This window comes from Plectropomus leopardus, chromosome 12 (genome assembly GCF_008729295.1).
Source record: "Plectropomus leopardus isolate mb chromosome 12, YSFRI_Pleo_2.0, whole genome shotgun sequence".
Classification (NCBI taxonomy): domain Eukaryota; kingdom Metazoa; phylum Chordata; class Actinopteri; order Perciformes; family Serranidae; genus Plectropomus; species Plectropomus leopardus.
In genome coordinates, this window is record NC_056474.1 from 6617417 (window position 1) to 6640755 (window position 23339).

At 37.5% G+C, this 23339-nt stretch overlaps 1 protein-coding gene across 1 annotated transcript in view; it reads left to right on the forward strand.

Annotated features, from left to right (window-relative positions):
- Window positions 1–23339, forward strand: part of LOC121951217 (dynein axonemal heavy chain 8-like) — a 35362-nt gene that overhangs the window by 6393 nt on the left and 5630 nt on the right. Inside the window, exons 16-76 of the mRNA XM_042497469.1 lie at window positions 92–227; window positions 336–523; window positions 606–686; window positions 985–1101; window positions 1271–1387; window positions 2078–2216; window positions 2363–2469; window positions 2560–2666; window positions 2737–2842; window positions 2981–3104; window positions 3405–3577; window positions 3662–3788; window positions 4121–4356; window positions 5220–5324; window positions 5430–5543; window positions 5642–5704; window positions 6031–6131; window positions 6278–6415; window positions 6825–7065; window positions 7164–7363; window positions 7996–8149; window positions 8244–8407; window positions 8887–8989; window positions 9325–9429; window positions 9644–9805; window positions 10213–10437; window positions 10548–10720; window positions 11230–11408; window positions 11487–11674; window positions 11754–11840; window positions 11943–12050; window positions 12133–12267; window positions 12344–12505; window positions 12995–13241; window positions 14144–14385; window positions 14508–14648; window positions 14747–14972; window positions 15296–15438; window positions 15545–15679; window positions 15767–15889; window positions 15973–16186; window positions 16274–16383; window positions 16857–17020; window positions 17103–17295; window positions 17388–17510; window positions 17600–17730; window positions 17983–18136; window positions 18305–18469; window positions 18615–18841; window positions 19337–19455; window positions 19560–19663; window positions 19778–19954; window positions 20041–20208; window positions 20405–20620; window positions 20903–21040; window positions 21132–21259; window positions 21425–21596; window positions 21693–21848; window positions 21939–22094; window positions 22177–22359; window positions 23163–23268. Coding sequence (XP_042353403.1) covers window positions 92–227; window positions 336–523; window positions 606–686; window positions 985–1101; window positions 1271–1387; window positions 2078–2216; window positions 2363–2469; window positions 2560–2666; window positions 2737–2842; window positions 2981–3104; window positions 3405–3577; window positions 3662–3788; window positions 4121–4356; window positions 5220–5324; window positions 5430–5543; window positions 5642–5704; window positions 6031–6131; window positions 6278–6415; window positions 6825–7065; window positions 7164–7363; window positions 7996–8149; window positions 8244–8407; window positions 8887–8989; window positions 9325–9429; window positions 9644–9805; window positions 10213–10437; window positions 10548–10720; window positions 11230–11408; window positions 11487–11674; window positions 11754–11840; window positions 11943–12050; window positions 12133–12267; window positions 12344–12505; window positions 12995–13241; window positions 14144–14385; window positions 14508–14648; window positions 14747–14972; window positions 15296–15438; window positions 15545–15679; window positions 15767–15889; window positions 15973–16186; window positions 16274–16383; window positions 16857–17020; window positions 17103–17295; window positions 17388–17510; window positions 17600–17730; window positions 17983–18136; window positions 18305–18469; window positions 18615–18841; window positions 19337–19455; window positions 19560–19663; window positions 19778–19954; window positions 20041–20208; window positions 20405–20620; window positions 20903–21040; window positions 21132–21259; window positions 21425–21596; window positions 21693–21848; window positions 21939–22094; window positions 22177–22359; window positions 23163–23268 — 9226 coding nt within the window. The remainder of the gene's footprint in view (window positions 1–91; window positions 228–335; window positions 524–605; window positions 687–984; window positions 1102–1270; window positions 1388–2077; window positions 2217–2362; window positions 2470–2559; window positions 2667–2736; window positions 2843–2980; window positions 3105–3404; window positions 3578–3661; window positions 3789–4120; window positions 4357–5219; window positions 5325–5429; window positions 5544–5641; window positions 5705–6030; window positions 6132–6277; window positions 6416–6824; window positions 7066–7163; window positions 7364–7995; window positions 8150–8243; window positions 8408–8886; window positions 8990–9324; window positions 9430–9643; window positions 9806–10212; window positions 10438–10547; window positions 10721–11229; window positions 11409–11486; window positions 11675–11753; window positions 11841–11942; window positions 12051–12132; window positions 12268–12343; window positions 12506–12994; window positions 13242–14143; window positions 14386–14507; window positions 14649–14746; window positions 14973–15295; window positions 15439–15544; window positions 15680–15766; window positions 15890–15972; window positions 16187–16273; window positions 16384–16856; window positions 17021–17102; window positions 17296–17387; window positions 17511–17599; window positions 17731–17982; window positions 18137–18304; window positions 18470–18614; window positions 18842–19336; window positions 19456–19559; window positions 19664–19777; window positions 19955–20040; window positions 20209–20404; window positions 20621–20902; window positions 21041–21131; window positions 21260–21424; window positions 21597–21692; window positions 21849–21938; window positions 22095–22176; window positions 22360–23162; window positions 23269–23339) is intronic.

Below are 23339 nucleotides of genomic sequence, written 5' to 3' on the forward strand. Positions count from 1 at the left end.
ATCCTGCATTTCTTCCACCAGCGAAACTAAAAACTCTGAATTATTGTTGTACTGAAATGTATATTAACGTTGTGTCTGTTGTTATTATCAGAAAGACGCTGACATCCTGTGCAGCCCAGAGGGACAACATGTGCTCCAAATGTACAATCATACTGCAGCTGCGTTTGTAGAGTATGAGTCTGTTTACCACAGAGCGTGGATGGATGAAGTTTCAAAACTGGAATACGGTTGGTTCTCTGGCTCTGACTTAATGTGTTGATGCCTATTGTACACGATCTCCCTCTTAAAGTAAGACTATTTTCAAATACTTTGTCCCTTGTTCTACTTCACAACAGTCTTGAACATTACACTGCTGGTTCGTCACCCAAAGACTGGAAAACTAGTTGTCAACTTTGATCCTAAAGTAACAGAGGTCATTCGGGAAGCTACGTGTTTATTGAAGATGGGTCTGGAGGTTCCAAAGCAGGCTTTGCGACTGGTCAAGTTGGAAAGCAAAATAAATGCAGATCATCTCAGACTGGAGGTAAATCATCATGCATTTTACACAGAAGGATGGTTACCTTTTTCTATAAATGACTCGCATGCCTTATTTGTGTTTTATGTAGACCATTTTGACAGATTATGAGTCCACATGTGAAAGCATACCTGCGGAATTCACCAGCCTGATGGCTTCAAAAATACAAAATGTAAGCAGTTTTTATATACATTACATCTAAAAGCAAAACATTTAAGCAGATTAAAATATATAAACGTTGAAGAGTTGCTCATATCATGTTATTAAAAATATAACAAGAAATAGTTCTGCTTATTATATGGGCCACAGGTGAGTGTAAACAAATACAAAGTGTTTCTTGCTTGCCAAAAAATCAAATGGGCTTTATGTTGAAAAAAGGTATAAACTAGGAAATATGATGCATGTTTCAGGCGTTATGAATAAGACTGAAACTGTCATTTACTTATTCATTTATTTTGATAAATTAAAAGGTGGACTCTGCACTTCGCCATGGGGCAGTGCTGCTCACCTGGTCCTCCTTTCTACTGGACAAGTTCTTCCAAAATGTTGACACTGCTTTGTTTGAGCTCAAACATCTTGTGAAGAAGGTATGTTATTGAATTTAGGCACCAAGCAAAACAATAGCTAGCTTTCCTTTTTGTATATTGATATAGCTGTTGTAAAATAACCATTAACATCACCAGTCAGCAACCCTTTGTCACACTTTTACTGTTCAGGGTCTACAAAAATAAAAAGGCATTTATTCCTTTTTATCAGGTGGAGGATATCTGTAAGATACACATTGATGATGTTCTTGAAGAAATCTCAGAGACTGTGCTGATTGAGCTTCCTGAAAATGCATCTTCAGTGCAGAACCTAATTGACCGCAATGAGGTTAGGACTTCACTTTTTCATTATTATCTTATTTTTGCCTCTAAATTAAGGCATTAAGTAAAAATGAATTGTTAATGTTACTCTATTATATTAATTCTTAAAGTTACTGTAATAGATATTTTTTATAAAGCCAGTGTATCAGTTCACAATATAAAAACTATGGCAATGTGAAAAGGGGTCGCTTGTAGTGATAAACCTACAAAAATTCATCAATCTATATGCTGAGTTTCATAGCATTGTTTAGCTTTTCCTAGTTCAGTCTCACCACGCTCATTATTCTAAGTTGTGTCAGGCAGCTGTTTTCAGCTGAAAAAGCACTGAAAACCCACTTTACGCAACCAGCTCAGCAGTAAACGGACACAGTCACTGACTAGCTGGTGAATATATTGGAGCATTTAGCAGCTAAAGATCCAGATACTTCTGTTAGGAGTTGATAGAGACAAAAACAGCTAAGAGAGAATGAGTTTTAGACTTACATTCATCTTACATGTGTTGCTCTGTAACTACTGGACATGCACATAGGCATCTCTTACCATTTTAAAAGATGACAATATATCAATATGGTGACCACAACTTGTCCCCCAAGAGACCAAAATAAAGGCCTGGTTATTGTTTTTAAGTGCTTTTTAAAGGAAAGATGAATTGTGTTCACCAATCCACTCATATTTTATTTTTATTTATTTATTTTAGAATCTGTGTAAAGAGTGGGCAAAGACGTTGGACTGCAAAAGTAGTCGTATTAAAGAAGCAATAAAGGAGCTGAACAATGTGTTCAGTGCCATTTATGAAACAAAAGTCACCAAGAAGACTGCCGAAAGACCCGTTTCAGGTGCTCTTATATCCTAAGTGTTCCCAAGTGTAAAGTGTAAATAATATAGAAGTATTTGAATAACAGTTATGCAGTTCCCACAATTTAAATATGTTCTATGTTTGTGTGTGGTGTCTGTGTATTTTTTCTTTCTTTGAACATTTTAGGACGGAGGACTGTGACATTTTCAGAAGAGAGCCAGAGGAAGGCTAATGAAGAAGAGGGAATGAATTTAGAAGGGCCAGACAGACATAAAGCAATTGCATTTGAAAAGGTAGTTTTTTCCTACCAACACCAAACATTGCTCTTATATGCAGCATTCCAACAAATATGTTAATGCTTCCAATAAAATGCTTAATTTTAGGAGTTTAAGAAGATTTATGAGTACCTCAGTGCAAGGGTGTTAGTCACACTGGTCAAAACAACCAAACTGTCTCTGGAGACCCTGAAAAGGAGAATTTGTGGCTCTACGTAAGTATGTCTGTTATTCAGTATGTAAAAAAAGTCCAACATCTTAGAGAAATTATTTGATTCCTTACAGATCAACATCACAAAATGGGAATTTTGGGACTTACCATAAGTCAAAGTGTGACACTAAGATGGGCTCACTAATAAAATGTGAAATCCAGCTGGTTATATCTGATGTGGTGAGCTCCTACTAACCATTCACAACTGATTCCACTTCACACTATTTACTTTTTAGATGAGATGGATTATCTACAATTTCTTGACAATCTTGTGAAGCGAAAAATTGTGTTTCTCTGTCTGATATTTGTTGTTGTCAGGAAATAATCCCCACAGTAGATCTTATGCAACAGGCCGTAAATCGATTAATCAACTTGGTGCTGGATATTAGCAAGGGCGTTTCATGGCAGTGGGAGTACAGTAGTGATGGTATAAATAACAAAGGTAAGTCATTATCAGTATGCACAAGGATAAAAAAACAACATGAAAAGTTGTCAGAAATGTCTTAAAATATCCTAGATATACTGAAAATATGTGGATCTTTAGTAAATGACGAGCTTGAATTTACACAAAAGTGTATGCAGTTAGTTTAAGCAAATTAAGTATTGGATTTGTTGATTTTTTTGTTTTGTTTTGAGAGTAATCATAATTTTTAGCCCTTTTTTAGTTTGGGTGAATATAATTTTTTTTAGTAACAGTTTTGGTTATTTTTGTGTGTTTTCACTGTATGTGATGATCTTATAGGTGGAGAAAAAGATAATTTCTACCACAGAGTTGCTGAACACAAAGACATCAAAAAGGTTGTGCTCATTCTAAAATCAGCGATCAGCTCCAAAAGAGGAGAAGCAGCTGATGTTCTGAAGCAGTTCAGTCCTTTCAGAGTGATCTGGGATGAGGACAGGAACCTCAAAGTCAAGGTTTGTTATCTTGTGTTCTTGTTTTGGCTTCTGACAAACATGTTTCCTATAATACTAACATAATGTTAACAAATTCTTCAAAAGGAATTCATGGATAGCAATCCATCCTTGATCCAGATCAAATCAGAAATTCAGCGCTATGACTCAGTTGAACAAGAAATTGATGACATCAAACCCATCATTATTTTGGACTCTATTGAACTGTCAACAGGTAAAGTAGTCTAATGTGCTCTTGACAACTAAATGAACTGTAAGAACCCTTTCTGTTTTGTTTTTTCCTGGCCTATACACTAAATGTTACATTGTGTGCTGCTGGGTCAAATTCCACTGAAGAATGAAGACAGATAGTTAGAGCTTTACAGCATTAACAAGAAACATTCTGACCTGAGAGGAAACATTTACTCTGTCATTGGAAACATTTCAATTTATAGCAAAATGTTTTAGTCAGTTATGTCATCACTTGGAGGCTGTGCTTGGTCTGAGAACTATTGGAGAGGGGAGGGATGCACATTCTGCACTATAAATTGTATCTTTTGTATACAGAGCCATTAAAGAAGTCTTTGACAGTTGAAACCAAAGCCTGGAAGAAACTGTTGTGCAAATACCTGAAAGAGAAGTACAAGAAGAAAATGATTGACATCAGCATACGGACCAACAAATTCCTTGTACAAGTATCTCACCCTGTGACGAACCTGGAGGATGTGCGGTGTGCCATGGCAGCCCTGTCTAAGCTTCGGGATGCTGAAATACAAACTGATATGACACTGATTTCCATTGAGGTATGAATGGCACAAAAATTTGTTTTCAGGGATGTGCTGTAGCTTAAGTCGTGTCTTTATCTGCAGTGGTTAAATGACCATGTATGAACCAAAAAAAGGAGTGCTCCTAAAAAAACAACCAAGGGTGGCAGTGGTGACAGGTACTGGTAAGAGGATGATATATCATCCTGGAAATAAAGTAAAAGAACAATTTGTTATACAAGATGCTATTTTACAACTCTGGAAAGGTTTTTAAAACAGCAGTCATTTAAACCACTGTCTCGACAAATGGAAAGCAAGAGGTAGTTTGCTTTAGTTTTTTTTTTTATTCGCTGAAGGATGCACTTTATTTTTGCATTTCTGCATTGGACCCATGTTGCGTCAGCCCAGTGGTCTCACTGACATAAATAAATACATCTTGATCAAAAAGCAGACTAATTGGGATTCACAGGAAGAATTTAAGCTTTTTTTTAGGTTTCTGGATTTGGAATATGGAGAAATCTTGGTAAAAAACTTTTGTGTGATTGAAGACACACAGAGTAATTAAATGATGAGCAGCTGGGAGTTTAGTGTTGTGAAGGACAAAAAAATAAAACATAAACTGAGTGAACTGCCCTGCATGATCTATGGGGCATTACCTGTGAAAGTTATCAGAGTTTGTGTATTTGTGTAGATTGTATTTTTATCACCATCAGATTCAAGGTTTATATGCTTTCTCTTAATTGTGTGTGCTCAAAAATTTGCAGATGGTCATAGCTGGTTCAGAGAGGTCTTTCACTATCATTGTCTAATCAAAGTCAAACATTTTTCTTTTTCCTAAGTTAACCCTGCAGTTGCGATTTATGTAGCTGTTAATCACTGTTTGATGATATTATATTTTACAGGAAGCATATGAAATTTTGACTAAATATGATGCCGATGTGACCAAAAGAGAAGCAGAGGGCGTGCACACTCTAAGGCGTTTCTTCACAGAGCTTCAGTCCAAAGCTGTTAGTATTACTGTTGTATTCGTACTTTTTGTTTATTTGGGATTTTATCACATTTTGTTCTGTTATTCGGCTTTGATCTTGGTTTTTGATTCCTGACTTTCCCAGAGATCAGTGCAAGATGAACTCGTTCGTAAGCAGCCCACATTCAAACAGAACCTTCTGGAGTGTGTCACCATTTTCCAAAATGATGTTGGCACTTTTATGAAACAATATGATTCAGTAAGTAATCTGAGAATCTTTATATCTTGTAAGTGTTAGTACATTTTCAGTCAACCAATTTAAATTAATCAATCAGTTAATATGGTCTTGTTTTACAGGAAGGTCCCATGGCTGATGGAATAGCTCCCCAAGAAGCCAGCCGCAGGCTCCGGATCTGTCAGGTTGATTTAATGCCATCATATAATGATCTATTATTCATGAAAAGTATTTAAACAAGTAGAAAAGCCAAACACTGCATGCATTATGTGGCACAGTAATGACATTTCAGTTTCAGGTTAACTTTTATTAAAATTGTAAAAAGTATAATTTTTAAACATTTTTGATAATGGCATTTCTGTTTCATTTTTTAAACCTTTAATCTTACAATGTTTAAAAGTAGGTGGATGTTTTAAGTTTTGCTCAGTAAAAACAAAAATATATCTTACCTCTCAGAGATTAGATTTAAAGTGCATTTTTACTGCTGACCTTTAATTTCTTTTTAACTCAGGTTAGATTTGAAGAACTGTGGAAAAATTTCACCACATATACCTCTGGGGAGCAGCTTCTTGGCTTGCCAGTCACAAATTATGAATGTCTTCAAAAGAAAAAGTATGTTGACACTCTACAAATGCTTGCCCTTCATTGCCAGAACAATGAAAATGATCAGTTAATCATAAATGATCAGTTGTTAATGTTTATGGTATTTCATAATGTATTTAGACTAACTGATGTACGGTTTCCTTGGATTGTTTTAGAAAAGAGCTGGACCTGCTACAGAAACTCTACAGCCTTTATGATGCAGTGATGAGTAAGATTAGCGGGTACTACAACATTCTGTGGACAGATGTGGATATTGAGAAGATCAATGCAGAGCTTTTGGAATTTCAGAATAGGTAACTAAGTATTTGTTATTTCTCTTCACCGTACTATTACAACCAATCTACTTTGAACTGTAAATTTTTTATATGATGGAGAACAACTTTACTTTCTAGGTTATGTACTTTGTTTTCATACCATGAAAACTTTAAAGTAAATATTAAAATAATCTTGCCCTAATTAATACTTTATCCCTGTAATAAAAAAAAGTAAAAGTACTCAAAATGAGTAAGGAAGAAGAAAACTACAGCCTTTATATCTTGGTAGAAGTCAACTATAAACACAAACAAGCAACTGTCATGCACCACAATTGAGTGAGCACAACATCCAGTCAAAATGCAATACAAAAAGAACACTTATATAATAATCTCAATTACCAGATTGATCAATCTGAATAATTGAGTCAATGATTATCCCTATTTCTAGATGCCGCAAGCTACCCAAAGCACTGAAGGACTGGCAAGCCTTCCTAGACCTGAAGAAGACGATTGATGATTTCAGTGAGTCATGCCCTCTGCTTGAGATGATGGCAAACAAGTCTATGATGAGGAGACACTGGGACCGGATCACAGACCTGACTGGGCACCAATTTGAGGTGGAGTCCAAGACCTTTATGCTGCAGAACATCATGGAAGCGCCTCTGTTAAAGTACAAGGACGATATTGAGGTTTGCTGGCATTTGGATACTTTGGTTGCAATCTGCCCTAATCTCTAGTTACGATATTATATCTATGATATCCTAAACTCGAACTCTTGAACTTGTAGGACATCTGCATATCGGCTGTGAAGGAAAAGGATATTGAGGCCAAGTTGTCACAAGTGAAAGAAGTGTGGTCCAGCCAGGCACTGAGCTTGAATACATTCAAAGATAGAGGTGAACTGATGCTGAAAGGGGCAGACACAACAGAGATCCTCACCAACCTGGAGGATAGTCTGATGGTGCTGGGGTCACTGCTGAGCAACAGGTACGACAGAGCAAACACTGACTCATGATTATCAAAGAAGGAGATTTAAAAACAGTGACTAAAGTAATATAATAATAACTTTATTTATAAAGCACCTTTAAAAACAGAGTTTACAAAGTGCTTTGACAAACAAGGCAAAGCAGAAGCGGGAAGGGTATCTCTGAGATGCAACATAACTTTAAGACCCAAACGATAAAGTCGAACTAAGGCCAGACAGGATTTAAAGTAGAAATCACACGAGACCTGAGGCAAAAACATTTGAGATCGAAGACATGATGAGAAATAGAGAATAGAAAGTATTATAAAACAAAAAAACAACTCGTACCAATAAGAGCAAATACAAAAAAAAAATTAAATTAATCAGTAAACATGGAAATAATAACACTAATGATAGAATTAAACATGATCATGCCAGAATAAAAGATTCAATATTTAACAGCAAGTTAGAAAAAAACAGATTGACACACTTAAAAGAAAAGACTGCTGCCAGCTCAATTACACTGCAACTGATGATTCAAAGAGGGAAATTAGTATTTATGGAGATAATTTTGGTTCTGTTTATTTAAGAAATAGTTCCAACAAAATGTCTCGAGCTGTTTTAAGGAACTTGTGTCCCTGTCTGCCTTTTCTAGGTACAGTGCCTACTACAAAGCAGAGATCCAGGACTGGGTCTCTAAGCTTTCAACATCATCTGATATCATTGAACAGTGGGTTATTGTGCAAAACCTGTGGATCTATTTGGAGGCTGTGTTTGTTGGGGGTGATATCGCCAAAGACCTACCACAGGTATACTTAGTACTTTTTATCTTTCTTTGAAGGTCATTATTTTGAGTTCCTCCAAAGTTAAAATATAAAAATATAAACATTTTTCCCAATGTAGGAAGCAAAGCGTTTTCAGAGCATTGACAAGTCCTGGATTACAATCATGCAGCGAGCCCAAAAAGTCCCAAATGTGGTGGAGTGCTGTGTGAGCGATGAAACTCTGGGACAGCTCCTCCCTGATCTCCAGAAACAGCTGGAAGTCTGTCAAAAATCTCTTGCAGGGTAAAACTTTCAAAAGTACTTTTATAGTAAATTTCTTTTTTGTTGGAAACATTGGTGGCGATAAAAACAATTTTTTAAAACTCTTCCGGGTAGTGCTACCCTAATGCATTATAATGCATTATGTGTATTTTATTTACAGGAACATGCCATAGTCGTTGTAGAAATTTCTCTTGTCAGTATTCTGTAAATCAAAACGCTGATGTATGAGAGATTCAAGTAATACAGATGTGTGTTTTTTACCTCATTGCAAAGTAACTGCATAGGCAGTTTTTATCGGATCGTCTGCTTTCATAGTTCTTTCATTTTTTTTTTTGCCAGTAATTGCTTTTTAATACTTTTCAGTCAAGCAAAATTATCACACTTAATTATTAATAATTTTATTTATTTTTTATTACATTTTTGTTACTCCTCACTCCTTGCTTTGCTAAAGTTAATGGAGGCAATATGTAAATTGGAGATGATGTGATCTAAATCAACAGGTACCTTGAGAAAAAGAGACTCATCTTCCCACGGTTCTTCTTTGTGTCTGATCCGGCACTTTTGGATATCCTTGGACAAGCCAGTGATTCTCACACTATTCAGGTTAGAGCACTGATTGTCAAAGTTTTGTCTGAGAGTTTGTGGAATATCTCAAAAAATCGTCAACATAATTCAGTGAAATGTGGGGGAGTTTAGGATGTAACCCTTGTACAGATAGGAAAATGTAGGAAGTTCATAGATTTTCTTTTCTTTTGATCTGCTACATATTAACATCTGGCACATGAATCCTCTGATTGTCTTTTCATAGTTCTAAAATGTACACTGATAAACTATGCAAAATGTTCAAATAGCGATCTCATTTGTCATGTTGATTTCTTAAACTTTTGTGGTACAAAAAAAAAAGTAAAACTAATTATAAATGCAATTGTTTTTTTCAGTCACATCTTCTCGGAGTGTTTGATAATGTCAATGAAGCTGAGTTTCATGGAACTGAGTATGACAAGATTTTGGCTGTAATTTCACAAGAGGGAGAGAAACTACCGGTATGTTAAGCTAATTTTTTTCTTAATGTGGGGTACTTTGTTGCAGCTGGTCAATGTAGGGTTGATTTTAATTACATAATACATTGTTGGTATTATTTAACAATGTATAATATAGCATTATGTTTACACCACAGTGTATCTTTCTTTGTTTGTGAAATCTTAATCTATAAAACAGTAAGTGTATAGTGTAGTAAATGTGCGTTTGTGGTTTCAGCTGGACAATCCTGTCATGGCACAGGGACCAGTGGAGCTCTGGCTTGGAAAGTTGTTGTTAGAACAACAGGCTTCATTACACTCTGTAATCAAAGCTTCAGATCTGGAGATCAACGATGATGATTTTGATCTTCTTTCTTTCCTCAACAACTTCCAAGCACAGGTCAGAAGACAGCAGTGAAAATGTTCAGGATGTTGACAGTTGTCATGCTCGTGGCACCCACCTATGTATTCGATATATGATCAACATTATGCCTCTACTGGGTAAAATTATGATAGATTTTCTCCATGTTACCACAAATCAAGTGGAACAAAAGACAACCGTGACTGCAACCAGCCACACAACTTTTTGAACACAGCTCCTACTAGATGCTTGAAACTCTGCTCTGCTGTTGAAAATGCTCCAAGAAAATCCAAATTACACATTTTATGAAATTCATATTCATATCAAACTACGACATAGTAATTGCTTGACAACTTAGCCTGTGTGTCCAGAATTATTACCTTATGATACATCTACTAAAATGATCAGGATTTTTTTTCTCTTTGTTTTGCTCTGACATTTTTTAGGTGGGCTTGCTTGGAATCCAGATGCTTTGGACAAGAGATGCAGAAGAGGCACTGCAAAAGGCTGAGGATGACAAGGAGGTCATGCCTTTAACCAAAAAGAAATTCTTAAATCTACTCAGTGCTCTTATTAAACAAACGACCTATGACCTAAGCAAATTTGACAGAGTCAAATATGAGACACTTGTCACAATCCACGTGCACCAGAGTGACATATTTAATGACCTTGTAAGTTTTTTTTAAAAAATGTCAATTTTGTCATAGATCCTTATATGCAGTTGACTGAATGAATGTGTTGACAATGACAGTAACAGATTGATATCCTACTTTGTCGTCAGGTAAAAAAGCGGATAAAATCTGTCAGTGACTTTGAATGGCTGAAGCAGAGCAGATTCTACTTCAAGGATGACCTGGATAAGGTCATTGTGTCTATAACTAATGTGGACTTCATTTATCAGAATGAGTTCCTAGGCTGTACCGACCGTCTTGTCATCACACCTCTAACCGACAGGCAAGAGAAGAGGAATTTGATTTTGTTACTTAACAGTTGAAATAACTTTTCAATCAGAGTTTAACCTGAAATTGGCCTGATTTCTTCCAAAAACACTGAAAAAAGACAATGAGCAACTCAAGAAGAAATTACCCCAAAAAGTAGCACAATGTCAGTAAAAGTTAAAAAAAAAATACCTGAAAATTGAGCAAAATGAATGACCTTAAAAAGTGCATAAGAAAAAATAGTTATTCTGTAACATAGTTATGATAATTTAAATATAGTTCAATGGACATTTTCCCCTAGCTTTAAAAAAATCGAAATCTACTTATTTCTTGCATTTTGCTAGATATTTCTTGTCAAGTTGCCAACTTTTTCCCCTCGTTTTCGAAAAAAACTAAATTGCTCAGCGTTCAAATATTTAAATACTTGTGAAAGGCATCTGAACCCAGCACAGGAAAATAGATGTCAATCCATGTATCAAAGGGTTAATTTATAAATTGAATCAGAGATCTGCTTTTTATTTACAGGTGTTATATCACACTGTCCCAGGCTCTTGGTATGAGCATGGGAGGAGCCCCTGCAGGGCCAGCCGGAACTGGGAAGACTGAAACCACTAAAGATATGGGTCGCTGCCTCGGCAAGTACGTGGTGGTTTTCAACTGTTCGGACCAAATGGACTTCAGAGGACTTGGCAGGATATACAAAGGTATCCCAGGCAATGAAACAATTCATTTAGAGATGTGATGTAGAGTTTCAGTTGCATCATGATGTGTTCTGTTTTCAGGTCTTGCACAGTCAGGGTCCTGGGGCTGCTTCGATGAGTTCAACAGAATCGACCTGCCAGTGCTTTCTGTTGCCGCCCAGCAGATTTACATTGTTCTGATGGCGCGGAAGAAACACAAAAACACTTTCATCTTCACTGATGGAGACTGTGTGGATCTGAATCCAGAGTTTGGACTGTTTATCACTATGGTAGGATACAAAAATGGACAGGAATCCTGTATAAAAAAACAAACATACACTAAATAACATGTTGGCATTTCGTGTCTAGAACCCTGGGTATGCAGGTCGCCAGGAACTTCCTGAAAACCTGAAGGTGCAGTTCAGGACAGTGTCAATGATGGTACCAGATCGGCAGGTGGGTCAAAACTACAGGTGCTTAGGCTGGACAGTGATATTTTTCCTTATACTTATACTTATACTTTTAACATGGTCTCATCTCCAATGTTGTCTTTGGCAGATCATCATGAGAGTCAAACTAGCCAGTTGTGGATTCAATGAAAATGTCATCTTAGCCCAGAAATTCTTTGTCCTTTATAAACTGTGTGAAGAACAACTTACAAAACAGGTGAGGATCTTGTGGCCAGTGCTGAATTATTAATATTGTACAATAACTGACTTACTGATACACAGCCTCTGCTATTTGTCAGGTCCACTATGACTTTGGCCTGAGGAATATCCTGTCTGTGTTAAGAACACTGGGGGCCAATAAAAGAGCACGACCCAATGACACCGAGTCCAGCATTGTCATGAGAGTGCTGCGTGACATGAATCTTTCTAAACTGGTATGACAGGAACTTGTGTCAGAGGTATAGTGCTGTGTCAATAGGTACTGAGTGTGAATCTTTGTGTATGTTTCAGGTGGATGAGGACGAGCCCCTCTTCCTTAGCCTGATCAATGACTTGTTCCCTGGTATTGAGTTGGACGGGAGCACATATGTTGAACTTCAAGCTGCTGTTGCCCATCAAGTTGAGCTTGCTGGTATTGTAAACCACCCACCATGGAATCTCAAACTGGTTCAGGTACCTAAAAAAGTCTCTTTGTACGTTAAGGTCCTATGGCCATGGAAAACCTGGAAAAGTCATGGAATTTCAAAATAATATTTTCCAGGCCTGGAAAAGTCATGTTACTATTAAAAATCATTGAAAGTTGTGAAAAAATAATGGAAATTTGTTGTCTGTCAGTACAGTGAATTTATTATCTGTAGATAACAATGCAACATAGCTTTAATAAGGGTAAAGAAAACCCAACTTTGATGGCATGTTTTCTTTAAAAAATGTTGGCAATTTTTTTCTTTTAAAATTTTTTGCCGATCTTTATATAATAATAACAATAACAATATAATAACAATATATAATATAACAATATTCTTGGCCATGTTTGAAATTTGAATTTTTTCCACGAAAATGTGGGGAACCCTGTAAGGTCCTGTTGTATTTGGTGTGTGATAATGTTATTGTTTGGATTATACGTCACTGATGTGTTACTGTCACTGTCACTGTCACTATCAGCTTTATGAGTCTTCAAGAGTGCGCCATGGCCTGATGACTTTGGGCCCAAGTGGAGCTGGAAAGACCACAGTCATCAACATGCTCATGCGAGCTATGAGTGAATGTGGAACTCCACACAGGGAGATGCGCATGAACCCCAAAGCAATCACTGCACCACAGATGTTCGGTCGTCTTGATGCAGCCACCAATGATTGGACTGATGGGATCTTTTCCACTCTTTGGAGGAGGACACTTAAAGCCAAGAAAGGTTTGTAAACACAGACTTAAATCCCCACTCAAACTTACTTTTCCAATTGCCTTTATAATAAAGCACTTTCACTACCCAAACTCCAATTAATTAAATATGTAAAAAATAGACTATAAGAACACATAGAAGCAGGATTCATGAAGTTTTGTTGTTTTGTCTGATAGAAGCAGCTTTGGTTCACTTTTTGCTTGAAGAGATATGTAGCCGATTTTCAACCAAATTTGTATCAAAACAGTGTGGGTAGTATGTGTAGATTTACTGTGGTAAACTTTCCTCCATCTAATCAGTACTCAGGTATCCCTCCTTCCTAGGCAGTGCTGATTGAATATAAATCAAGATTATGTTACTGCACTGCACATTTCTTGCCTAAAATGTTTTCAGAAACGTATTTTAACACCCCATTTCACAGAAATGGTGAGACTTGGTGAACAGGAAGTGGGCACCACACTGCTTCCTGCACAGTGAAAACGCAGGCTGAAAAAATGGGGATCAAATGGTAAAGCTAAGCAGTGCTGATCAAACGTAACCCAAGATTCCGTTTCTGAGTTTCACATTTCTCACCTCAAATGTTTTCAGAAACATGTTTTAGCTTACAGCTTAACTGTAATACCAGATCTGGCCAATGGCCATTGTTTCACATGGACCATTCCACATTACTGTGTTTTCTCTGGTTATAGAACACCAATTTCAAAATGATTTGCATCTTTCTACTGCAGAGGCAGGCTAATTTTATGTGAGGGTCTTTTATACCGGTGAAATTCTTCTTTAAGCATCAGGTTTTGGTAACACCACCAGGAAAAATGGGATGTTCTTTAGACAAAACATAATGAGTAACTGAAAATGTAGAAAAGATAAGGATTAAAGGATTGAACTGTGATAGTCCTGAAATGCATTCACTTCAGGGGAGTTCATATGGATTGTACTGGATGGCCCTGTGGACGCCATATGGATTGAGAACCTCAACTCTGTGCTGGATGATAACAAAACACTGACCCTGGCTAATGGTGACCGCATCACCATGTCTCCATGCTGCAAGCTGGTGTTTGAGGTGCACAACATGGATAATGCCTCCCCTGCTACGGTGTCGCGGGTGGGTATGGTCTTCATGAGCTCGTCAGCTCTCAGCTGGCAGCCAATACTTCAGGTACAGTTGTTTTAATTTCATTTTCTTAAATCATTAAAGAAGCGCATGTTTGCAGAAGAGAAACAATGCTTTTTTGTTTTACAATGACTTGCTTAGGGTTGACCTTGGTCTTTATGTTGTAGGGATGGGCTCACAAGCGCAATGCAAAAGAGGCTGAAAGCATTATGAGTTTATACAACAAAATATTTGAGGATGCTTACTTATACATGAAGCAGAACCTTAAACCCAAAATGGAGCTTTTGGAGTGCAACTACATAATGCAGGTATATCTGCAGAAAAAATGCTTAATACAAACAGAAATCAGATAATGGCTCTAATCTTGTTTAACAAAACACATTAAATGAATATGATCCACCCACAGTCTGTGAATCTGCTGGAGGGCCTCATCCCAACCAAGGGGGGCTTTGCCAGTTGCAAACAACTTGAACGCCTCTTTGTCTTCTGCCTGATGTGGAGCCTGGGAGCCCTTTTGGAGTTAGACGATAGAGACAAACTTGAGAATTTCATCAGAGCTCATGACAGTGGTATTGATGTGCCTCAGACACAGCCAGGAGAGACTATGTTTGAGTACATGGTCAACCCAAATGGTACATATACACATATATGAAACCTGGAGTGACATCACTTCTCTTGCTTTCAGACACCTTTCACAAGTATTTAAACCTTTGAAACCTCAGCAAATTGGTGTGATTTCTTTCAAAAACATGGGAAAAAAGGCTATGAGCAACTTCGTAGGAAATGTTCCACAATTACAAAAATTAGTCGATTTGGAAGAAATCAAGCCATTTTGCCCTGATTTCAAAGGGTTAAATGCAACCTCTTTACTTTCTTTATCTGGTTTTTAAGTGAGTGGTTGAAGGACTGTTATATCCTGCACCGATGCCTGTATGTATGGCTACTTCTGTTTCAGGTGAATGGTGCCACTGGAATAACCATGTGGGGGAGTATGTCTATCCAACTGATTCTGTGCCTGACTACGCCTCCATTCTTGTCCCAAATGTGGATAACACAAGAACTTCTTTCCTGCTGGAGACTATTGCCAAACAACGCAAGGTAATGTGTCTCCTCAAAAATAACAGAAGGCATTTTATTTATAGAAACGTGATTTCTTTTTTCTTGAAAGGTATGTCTGTGAAAGCTTAATATTGTATATGCGTAGGCCGTGGTGCTCATTGGTGAACAAGGGACAGCCAAAACCGTGATGATAAAAGGCTACACAAAAAAATACAATCCTGAGACAGACCTGTTTAAGTCCTTGAACTTCTCATCTGCAACAGAGCCAATGATGTTTCAGGTAGAATATTTATTGTGCTCTATGTGTGGCTTTGCATAGAATCTGAATTGCTTTTTGATTGCAAAAGATTTTTTCCCCTCATTATAGCGAACAGTGGAAAGCTACATTGAGAAAAGAATTGGCAGCACCTATGGTCCACCAGGGGGACGCAGGATGACGGTCTTCATTGATGATATCAACATGCCTATCGTCAATGAATGGGGAGATCAGGTATATAATTGTGTATTTTTTTAAATTTATAATGCCTTTCCATGTTCAGTCTGAGTAACTACTGTACGCGACTGTCCAACCAGATCACCAATGAGATTGTACGGCAGATGATGGAAATGAGCGGCATGTACAATTTAGACAAACCAGGAGACTTCACCACCATTGTGGATGTACAGATTCTGGCTGCAATGATACATCCTGGTGGTGGGAGAAATGACATCCCACAAAGGCTGAAGAGACAGTTTACAGTTTTCAACTGTACTCTGCCATCCAACACCTCCATTGATAAGATCTTTGGTAGCTTTCTCTTAAATTATTCATTTTTCTGCTTATTTTAAGGTGTGTGAAACTTTGCAATTACTTTTTCATTGTGTTTCTCTGCAGGTGTAATCGGCTGTGGATATTTCCATATGTGTAGGAATTTCAAGCCCGAGATATCTGAAATGGTGAAATATCTTGTGTCTGCTGGGAGGATTTTATGGCAGTGGACAAAGGTAATTACTTAAAACAGATCCAGCCTCTGGGTCCAGATTTACTTTAGTCATTAGTTCAAGGTCTGCGCATTAGAGAAATCACCACATATTCTATTTTATTTTACAAAATGTAAATCACACGTGGACCACAAATAAATAAAACATATTGCAAGAATAAAGTGCAATTAGTTAAATCCAGGGGTGTTTCTTGGATTTTAAGACACTGAGGGATTAGTCTGGACCTCTGTTGGAAATATATTTGGAAGGCATGCTTTCTTTTTTTAAAAATGAACAAAAAACAAAATCCAGTCAGCCAGTTTTTTACAAACTTGAAATGGTCACAAGTCACTTACAGTTCATTCCGAATGGACCTGCAACCCACTTTTGGATTGCAAGCCACCAGTCAGGAACCACTTAATTAAAAAATAATGTGGAATTGACTATAGCAAAATATTTAGTAAGACATGACCTTATTCAATGTTTTCTCATTGTAGGCAAAAATGCTTCCAACACCATCCAAGTTCCACTACATCTTTAATTTGAGAGACTTGTCCAGGATCTGGCAGGGAATGCTAAACATTAAGGCCGAGCAGTGCAATGATATCCCCACTCTATTGGCTCTTTTCAAGAGTGAATGTACGAGGGTGATTGCTGACAGGTAGAGTGCCTACACAAAGTAAGTCCTTTTTTAAGTGCAACAACATGACAAACAGTCAAACTGAAACTTTGTTTTGCTTTAGGTTCATTTGCTCTGAGGACAGAGAGTGGTTTGAGAAGGCTGTATCTCGTGTGATTCAAGAGCACATTGACCCCAGCCTTGTACCAGAGCTTCATCCTGAGCCATACTTTGTGGACTTCCTGAGAGATGCTCCCGAGCCAACTGGAGAAGAGGATGATGATGCCTGTTTTGATGCCCCCAAAATTTACGAACTGGTATGAACTTGATATTGAGACCACTGTATGATATCTTTACTACTGATACAGAAAACTGTCACCAAAATCTGAGCAAACTAACGTTCTTTCAGGTGCCAAATTTTGAGTTTCTATCAGAGAAGCTGATTATGTATCAGACCCAGCACAATGAGATCGTAAGAGGTGCCAACCTGGATCTGGTTTTCTTCACGGACGCCATGACTCACCTTGTCAAGGTCAGTCTAAAAACCAGTGTGACTGATATCCTGTATTCTGAGCTGTAGATAATTCTTATTTACAGTATTTGAGATTTGCCTTCGTATAGATCTCGCGAATCATTCGAACTGACAACGGTAACGGCCTGCTTGTTGGAGTGGGAGGATCAGGGAAACAGAGCCTGACTCGTTTGGCTTCATACATCGCCGGATACAGCATCTTCCAGATCACATTGACAAGGTAAAAACAGGGAAAAAAATAATGTCCTTTCAGCATTTATGCGGCAATTTGAAAGAAAGTAGCCATGCAGTTACAAGATAAAGTGAAAACTCAATAAAGTCTCTACGTAGAGGCAATTAAATAAACATTAATCATGATTAACTGTTTTGAATTTGCGCAATTCATTTGTAAGATTCTGACTTCTTAACAGGACAATTTACATGAGATGCTTAGGGTTTATTTCTGACACTGCTATGTTTGTTTTTTCATCAGAACATACAACATAAGTAATTTCATGGATGACCTGAAAGTGTTGTATAAAACAGCTGGGGCTGAGGGAAAAGGCATCACCTTCATCTTTACGGACAATGAAATAAAAGATGAAGCCTTCCTTGAGTACCTCAACAATGTTCTCTCCTCTGGAGAGGTGAGAACTCAACTTTAGAGAATTTCGTTCACAATGTTACTATTTATAATGTAACTGAAATAATATATCATTCCTATATCACAGAAACAAAGAGACCAGTAAAAGTGTTCTCAAAGAAAACCATATTTTGGTCTTGATTAAGATTGACTGTAAATTATCTGTGTGCAGGTCTCCAACCTTTTTGCCAAAGATGAGATGCAAGAGATCACCCAGAACCTGATATCTGTCATGAAAAGGGAGTTTCCTCGTGTTCCACCAACTTTTGACAATCTTTATGACTATTTCATATCCCGCTCTAGAAAGAATCTGCATGTAGTTCTTTGCTTTTCACCAGTAAGTTTAAATTAAATATGTTTACAGTACTTAGAAACTTTACATTACATTCCTTTACTTTACATTCCGTTGTAATTTTTTGTTTCATGCATGCCTATTGTTGCATTAAATGTTCACTTACCAAGCTACACAATAACCCTGACAGGTGGGGCAAAAGTTTCGCTCCAGATCGCTGAAGTTTCCAGGGTTAATTTCTGGCTGCACCATGGATTGGTTCACCCCTTGGCCCAATGAGGCTCTGGTGGCTGTGTCCAACTATTTCTTGTCTGAGTTTCCAGTGGTTTGCTCCGCTGATGTGAAGGCTTCAGTGGTGACCACCATGGGTACATATCATGACAAAGTATCCCATGCCTGTGAAAGCTACTTTGAAAGGTACACCATGAAAATCATATCTAGGTTCACACTTTTACATTGTAATTATTTTTATCCAGATACTCTTTAAGTTTTTTTTCTGTACTCCAGAGACATAATTTACATGAACTTAACCCTTAAAAACCTGAACAGATTGGCTTTATTGCTTTTGAAAGCACAGGAAGAAGTTACAAGTTCTGACTTACAAGAGAATAACCTGAAATTTAGCAAAAGTTAAAAAAAAAAAAGGAAAAAAAACAAACAAAATAATAAATCAATCTTGATGTAGTTAAGTTAAGTTTTTTGGACATTTTCCCTTTTTTAATTATTACGTTCTAATAATTTTATCTATCTTGTTCTTTCTCTCTCCCTTTTGAAAACCATTTTTCAGGTCTTTTTCTTTTCCAAATTACTTCAAAGCTCAAAGCTGAGATTTCAAAGCTGAATGTGGCACAAGAAAATTGATGTTGTTCCAGTTTTCAAAGAGTTAAAGTTGTATTCTGTTTCATCTTTCAGGTTTCGAAGAAGAACTCATGTCACCCCTAAATCCTACCTCTCTTTTGTAAACGGCTACAAAACACTGTACACTGAAAAGTACAACTATATCAACACACTCGCAGAGCGCATGAATGTTGGTAAGGAAATTCAGCAGCAAGGTTATGACATTCTGTAAGATGACATGTGCATGGACAACGTTGCAAGGTTTATCCAGAATTTTAAAAATGTCACTGATTTCTAGGTTTGGACAAACTGGTGGAGGCTAGTAAGTCTGTGGCTCAACTATCTAAAGATCTTGAAATCAAGGAAAAAGAGCTGGCTGTAGCATCTGTCAAAGCTGACAAGGTAAATAATATGACAGGCTCAGGGGTCATGTAAATATTTCTCATTGTAGAATAAATCTGGATTTTTATGTGATAGAACTTATTACACAAGAAATTTCTTGATGCATTCATGTAGGTGGTGGCAGAGGTGACAGTCAGTGCTGAAGCTGCTACCATTGTAAAGAATGAGGTCCAGGTTGTGAAGGACAGAGCCCAGAAAATTGTGGACGGAATTGGGAAAGAGAAAGCTTTTGCAGAGGAAAAACTGGAGGCTGCCAAGCCAGCTTTAGAAGAGGCTGAAGCTGCACTGAATGTGAGATTTCTGTGTCTTTGTCTGAACATATTTGTGTATTTACACTATTAATTGTGCACTACATGATAGACTTTAAAACGTTACAGACCATCAAGCCTGCTGACATTGCCACTGTGAGAAAATTAGCCAAGCCTCCACATCTTATCATGAGGATTATGGATTGCTGTCTGCTGTTATTCCAAAAGAAGTTGGACTCTGTCACTATTGATCCAGATCGAAAGTGTATTAAGCCATCGTGGACAGAAGCACTGAAGGTACCAAAATGACTTCTACTGAATTTGAGTTGTGTAATGTGCACATTTGAAGCAGTTTCAGTTAACCCTAATAGAGAGTATCTGTATTTAAGTTTCTGTATTCTGTGTTGTTAACAACATTAATAACATACAAAATTAACAACATTATGAAGTTACCTATGACTTCCTTTTGTCGAATTTTCTGTCTTCTCTTCAGCTCATTAGTGCTGCAGGTTTTCTGACCTCCCTCCAGCAGTTCCAAAAAGACAAAATTAATGAGGAAACAGTAGAACTGCTGCAGCCGTACTTCGATCAGGAGGATTACACCATGGAACAGGCCAGGAAAGCATGTGGTAATGTAGCTGGTCTGCTAGCATGGACCCGGGCTATGGCCACATTCTTTGGGATTAACAAAGAAGTGCTACCACTCAAGGTGAAGTAAATCATGGCAGCCAATAATTTTTCGCAATGTAGATCTGGCATAGTTGATTGTTGTACTGTCGTACTGGGTTCAAAACATTCAGCTTTAAGTTTGTTTTAGAGTGTAAAAAACATTTTAAGTGTTGGAATTGCAGCTTTTAGCTCATAGCCCTCCTTTCTATAAACTGCAGTATATATAAAATGGGGCTGCATTTTAGACATATAAAATAATTATTAAAGAAGCACTGCTTTCATTGTGGTTTTGTTAACTTTTATGTCCTTTGGCTGTGTGCAGGCTAACCTGGCCATTCAGGAAAACCGGCTAAAAGTGGCTAATAATGAGCTAGGTGCGGCTGAGGCTCAGCTGGCTGAGAAAGAAGCAGAGTTTAACAAAGTCAAGGCCAAATGTGATGCTGCTATGAAAGAGAAACAGGTGTGATTTAGCCTTATAGAACATTTTAATATTGCATTTACTTAAGGCTAGAAATTCAAATAGTGGGTCACTTAAATATTGTGTCTTTCAGGACTTGCTCGATGATGCTGAGAGTTGTAGGAATAAAATGCAGGCTGCGTCTGCGCTTATTGATGGACTCAGTGGCGAGAAAGTACGCTGGACAGAGCAAAGCAAAGAATTTAAATCACAGATCAACAGGTAGGATACAAAAAAAAATAATTTAATATTGAAAAATAATATTTCTAAGTGACTCAGGGAGTATGTTTACTATTATAATGAGGTCTGTTTTTTTCAGGGGAGACTTGCAATTTATTGATCATAAAAATGTTAAAAGAGGTAATTTGCTTCTGTGCGTCCTGGCAGACTCGTGGGAGACGTGCTCCAGCTCACTGGCTTCTTGTCTTACTGCGGGCCGTTCAATCAGAGTTTCCGTGACATGTTGTTGAAGGACATCTGGGAGAAAGAGCTCAGGAGCCATAAAATCCCTTTTACAGAAAACCTCAGCCTCATTTCTGCCCTGGTGGACCCTCCCACTGTAAGAACAACATAAACCAAATTTTTATTTTCTGTCCCTACTATCTGCACAAGAAGTTATTAATGAATGAAACACATTCTCCTGATTATGTGACAGATAAGCGAGTGGAACCTTCAAGGACTTCCAGGAGATGATTTGTCAGTGCAGAATGGCATCATTGTCACAAAAGCAACAAGATATCCCCTCCTCATCGATCCCCAGACTCAGGGAAAAGCTTGGATTAAGGAAAAAGAAAAGGCTAATGCACTCCAAGTACGTTGTCTAAGTACAAATACAAGTACAAGCCAAATTAGTTGATTTGGTAATAAATGAAGTGGAATTAATCTGTGATCTCACTTTCAGGTGACATCACTCAACCACAAGTTCTTTCGCTCTCATCTGGAGGATTGTCTGTCTTTGGGACGCCCAGTGCTTATTGAAGATGTATGTGAGGAGTTGGACCCTGCCCTTGATAATGTTCTCGAGAAAAACTTTATTAAATCTGGGACCAGTTTCAAGGTAATGTGGCTGCCATGCCCTTTTGAAATCAACCATACAAGTAAAGTGCCCTCTATTCAATTCTTGGATGTGTTTTGTGTAGGTTAAAGTGGGAGACAAAGAGGTTAATGTGATGGATGGCTTCCAGCTCTATATAACCACCAAACTGCCTAATCCAGCATACACCCCAGAAGTCAGTGCCAAGACATCCATCATTGATTTCACTGTAAACATGAAGGGCCTGGAGAACCAGTTGCTCGGTCGCGTCATCCTCAGAGAGAAATATGTCAGTATCTGTTTTTTTTCCATGTTGTACAAAACAGGATTTCCTTACATGAGTATTTTTTTATTAGCAGAATATAATATAACAGTGGTTTCCAACTCGGTCATGGTCCAAAAGTGGGTTGCGGGTCCATTCTGAATCGACCGCAAGTGACTCCCAAACATGTCAAGTTTGTAAAAAACACGCTTTATTTTGAATTTCAGGCAAAGGGCTTTTATTTTGAAGTAACATTTCATCCTCCTTGGCTGCTATTTTATTGCCCTGTTCTTGTTATTATTTGGCTTATAAAAATGCTGTTTCTTTGCAGCATTTTTGTCACTGATCTTGTAGCTATAATATGCACGTTTTTGGTTGCTGTGCAATTTATTTACTAATTACTTTAAGTAATATCATTTTATTCTTGCGATATGTTTAATTTAATTGTGTTCATTGCTGAAATGTTGTATACAGTTTGTGAAATTAAATTGAATATGTGGTTATTTATCTTATGTGTGGACCTAAAACTAAAGACTAGGGGAAAAATCTGCCCCCTTTGATTTGATCAGTTTGGAACCACTGTAATATAACATTTAATAATGAAAACAGCAGTAACAACTTCAGACCATAATGCAGTTGCAGAGTGGTTTAGAAGAATCATGGTGCTTTCTTCAAACGGGTTATTTGTGTCAGGCTTGCTGAATCAATGTTTTCTCTCATATTGCCCTGCTCTCTCAGTGTTTAGCAACTCATATTGATCATGTCTTGGGTTACATGTGATTTTAAGTTGCATTAATGAGTTGTGAAAGTTATTTCAATTATTTTAACAGGAACTAGAGGCAGAAAGACTGAAGCTAATTGAAGATGTAACTGCCAATAAGAGAAAGATGCAGGAGCTGGAAGACAATTTGCTGTACAAACTCAGCAGCACAAAAGGTGACCAATTACTGGTGTAGTTTAATGCCAGTTTTGTTGAAGCCACACTGGTTATGTGTTTATATATGTCT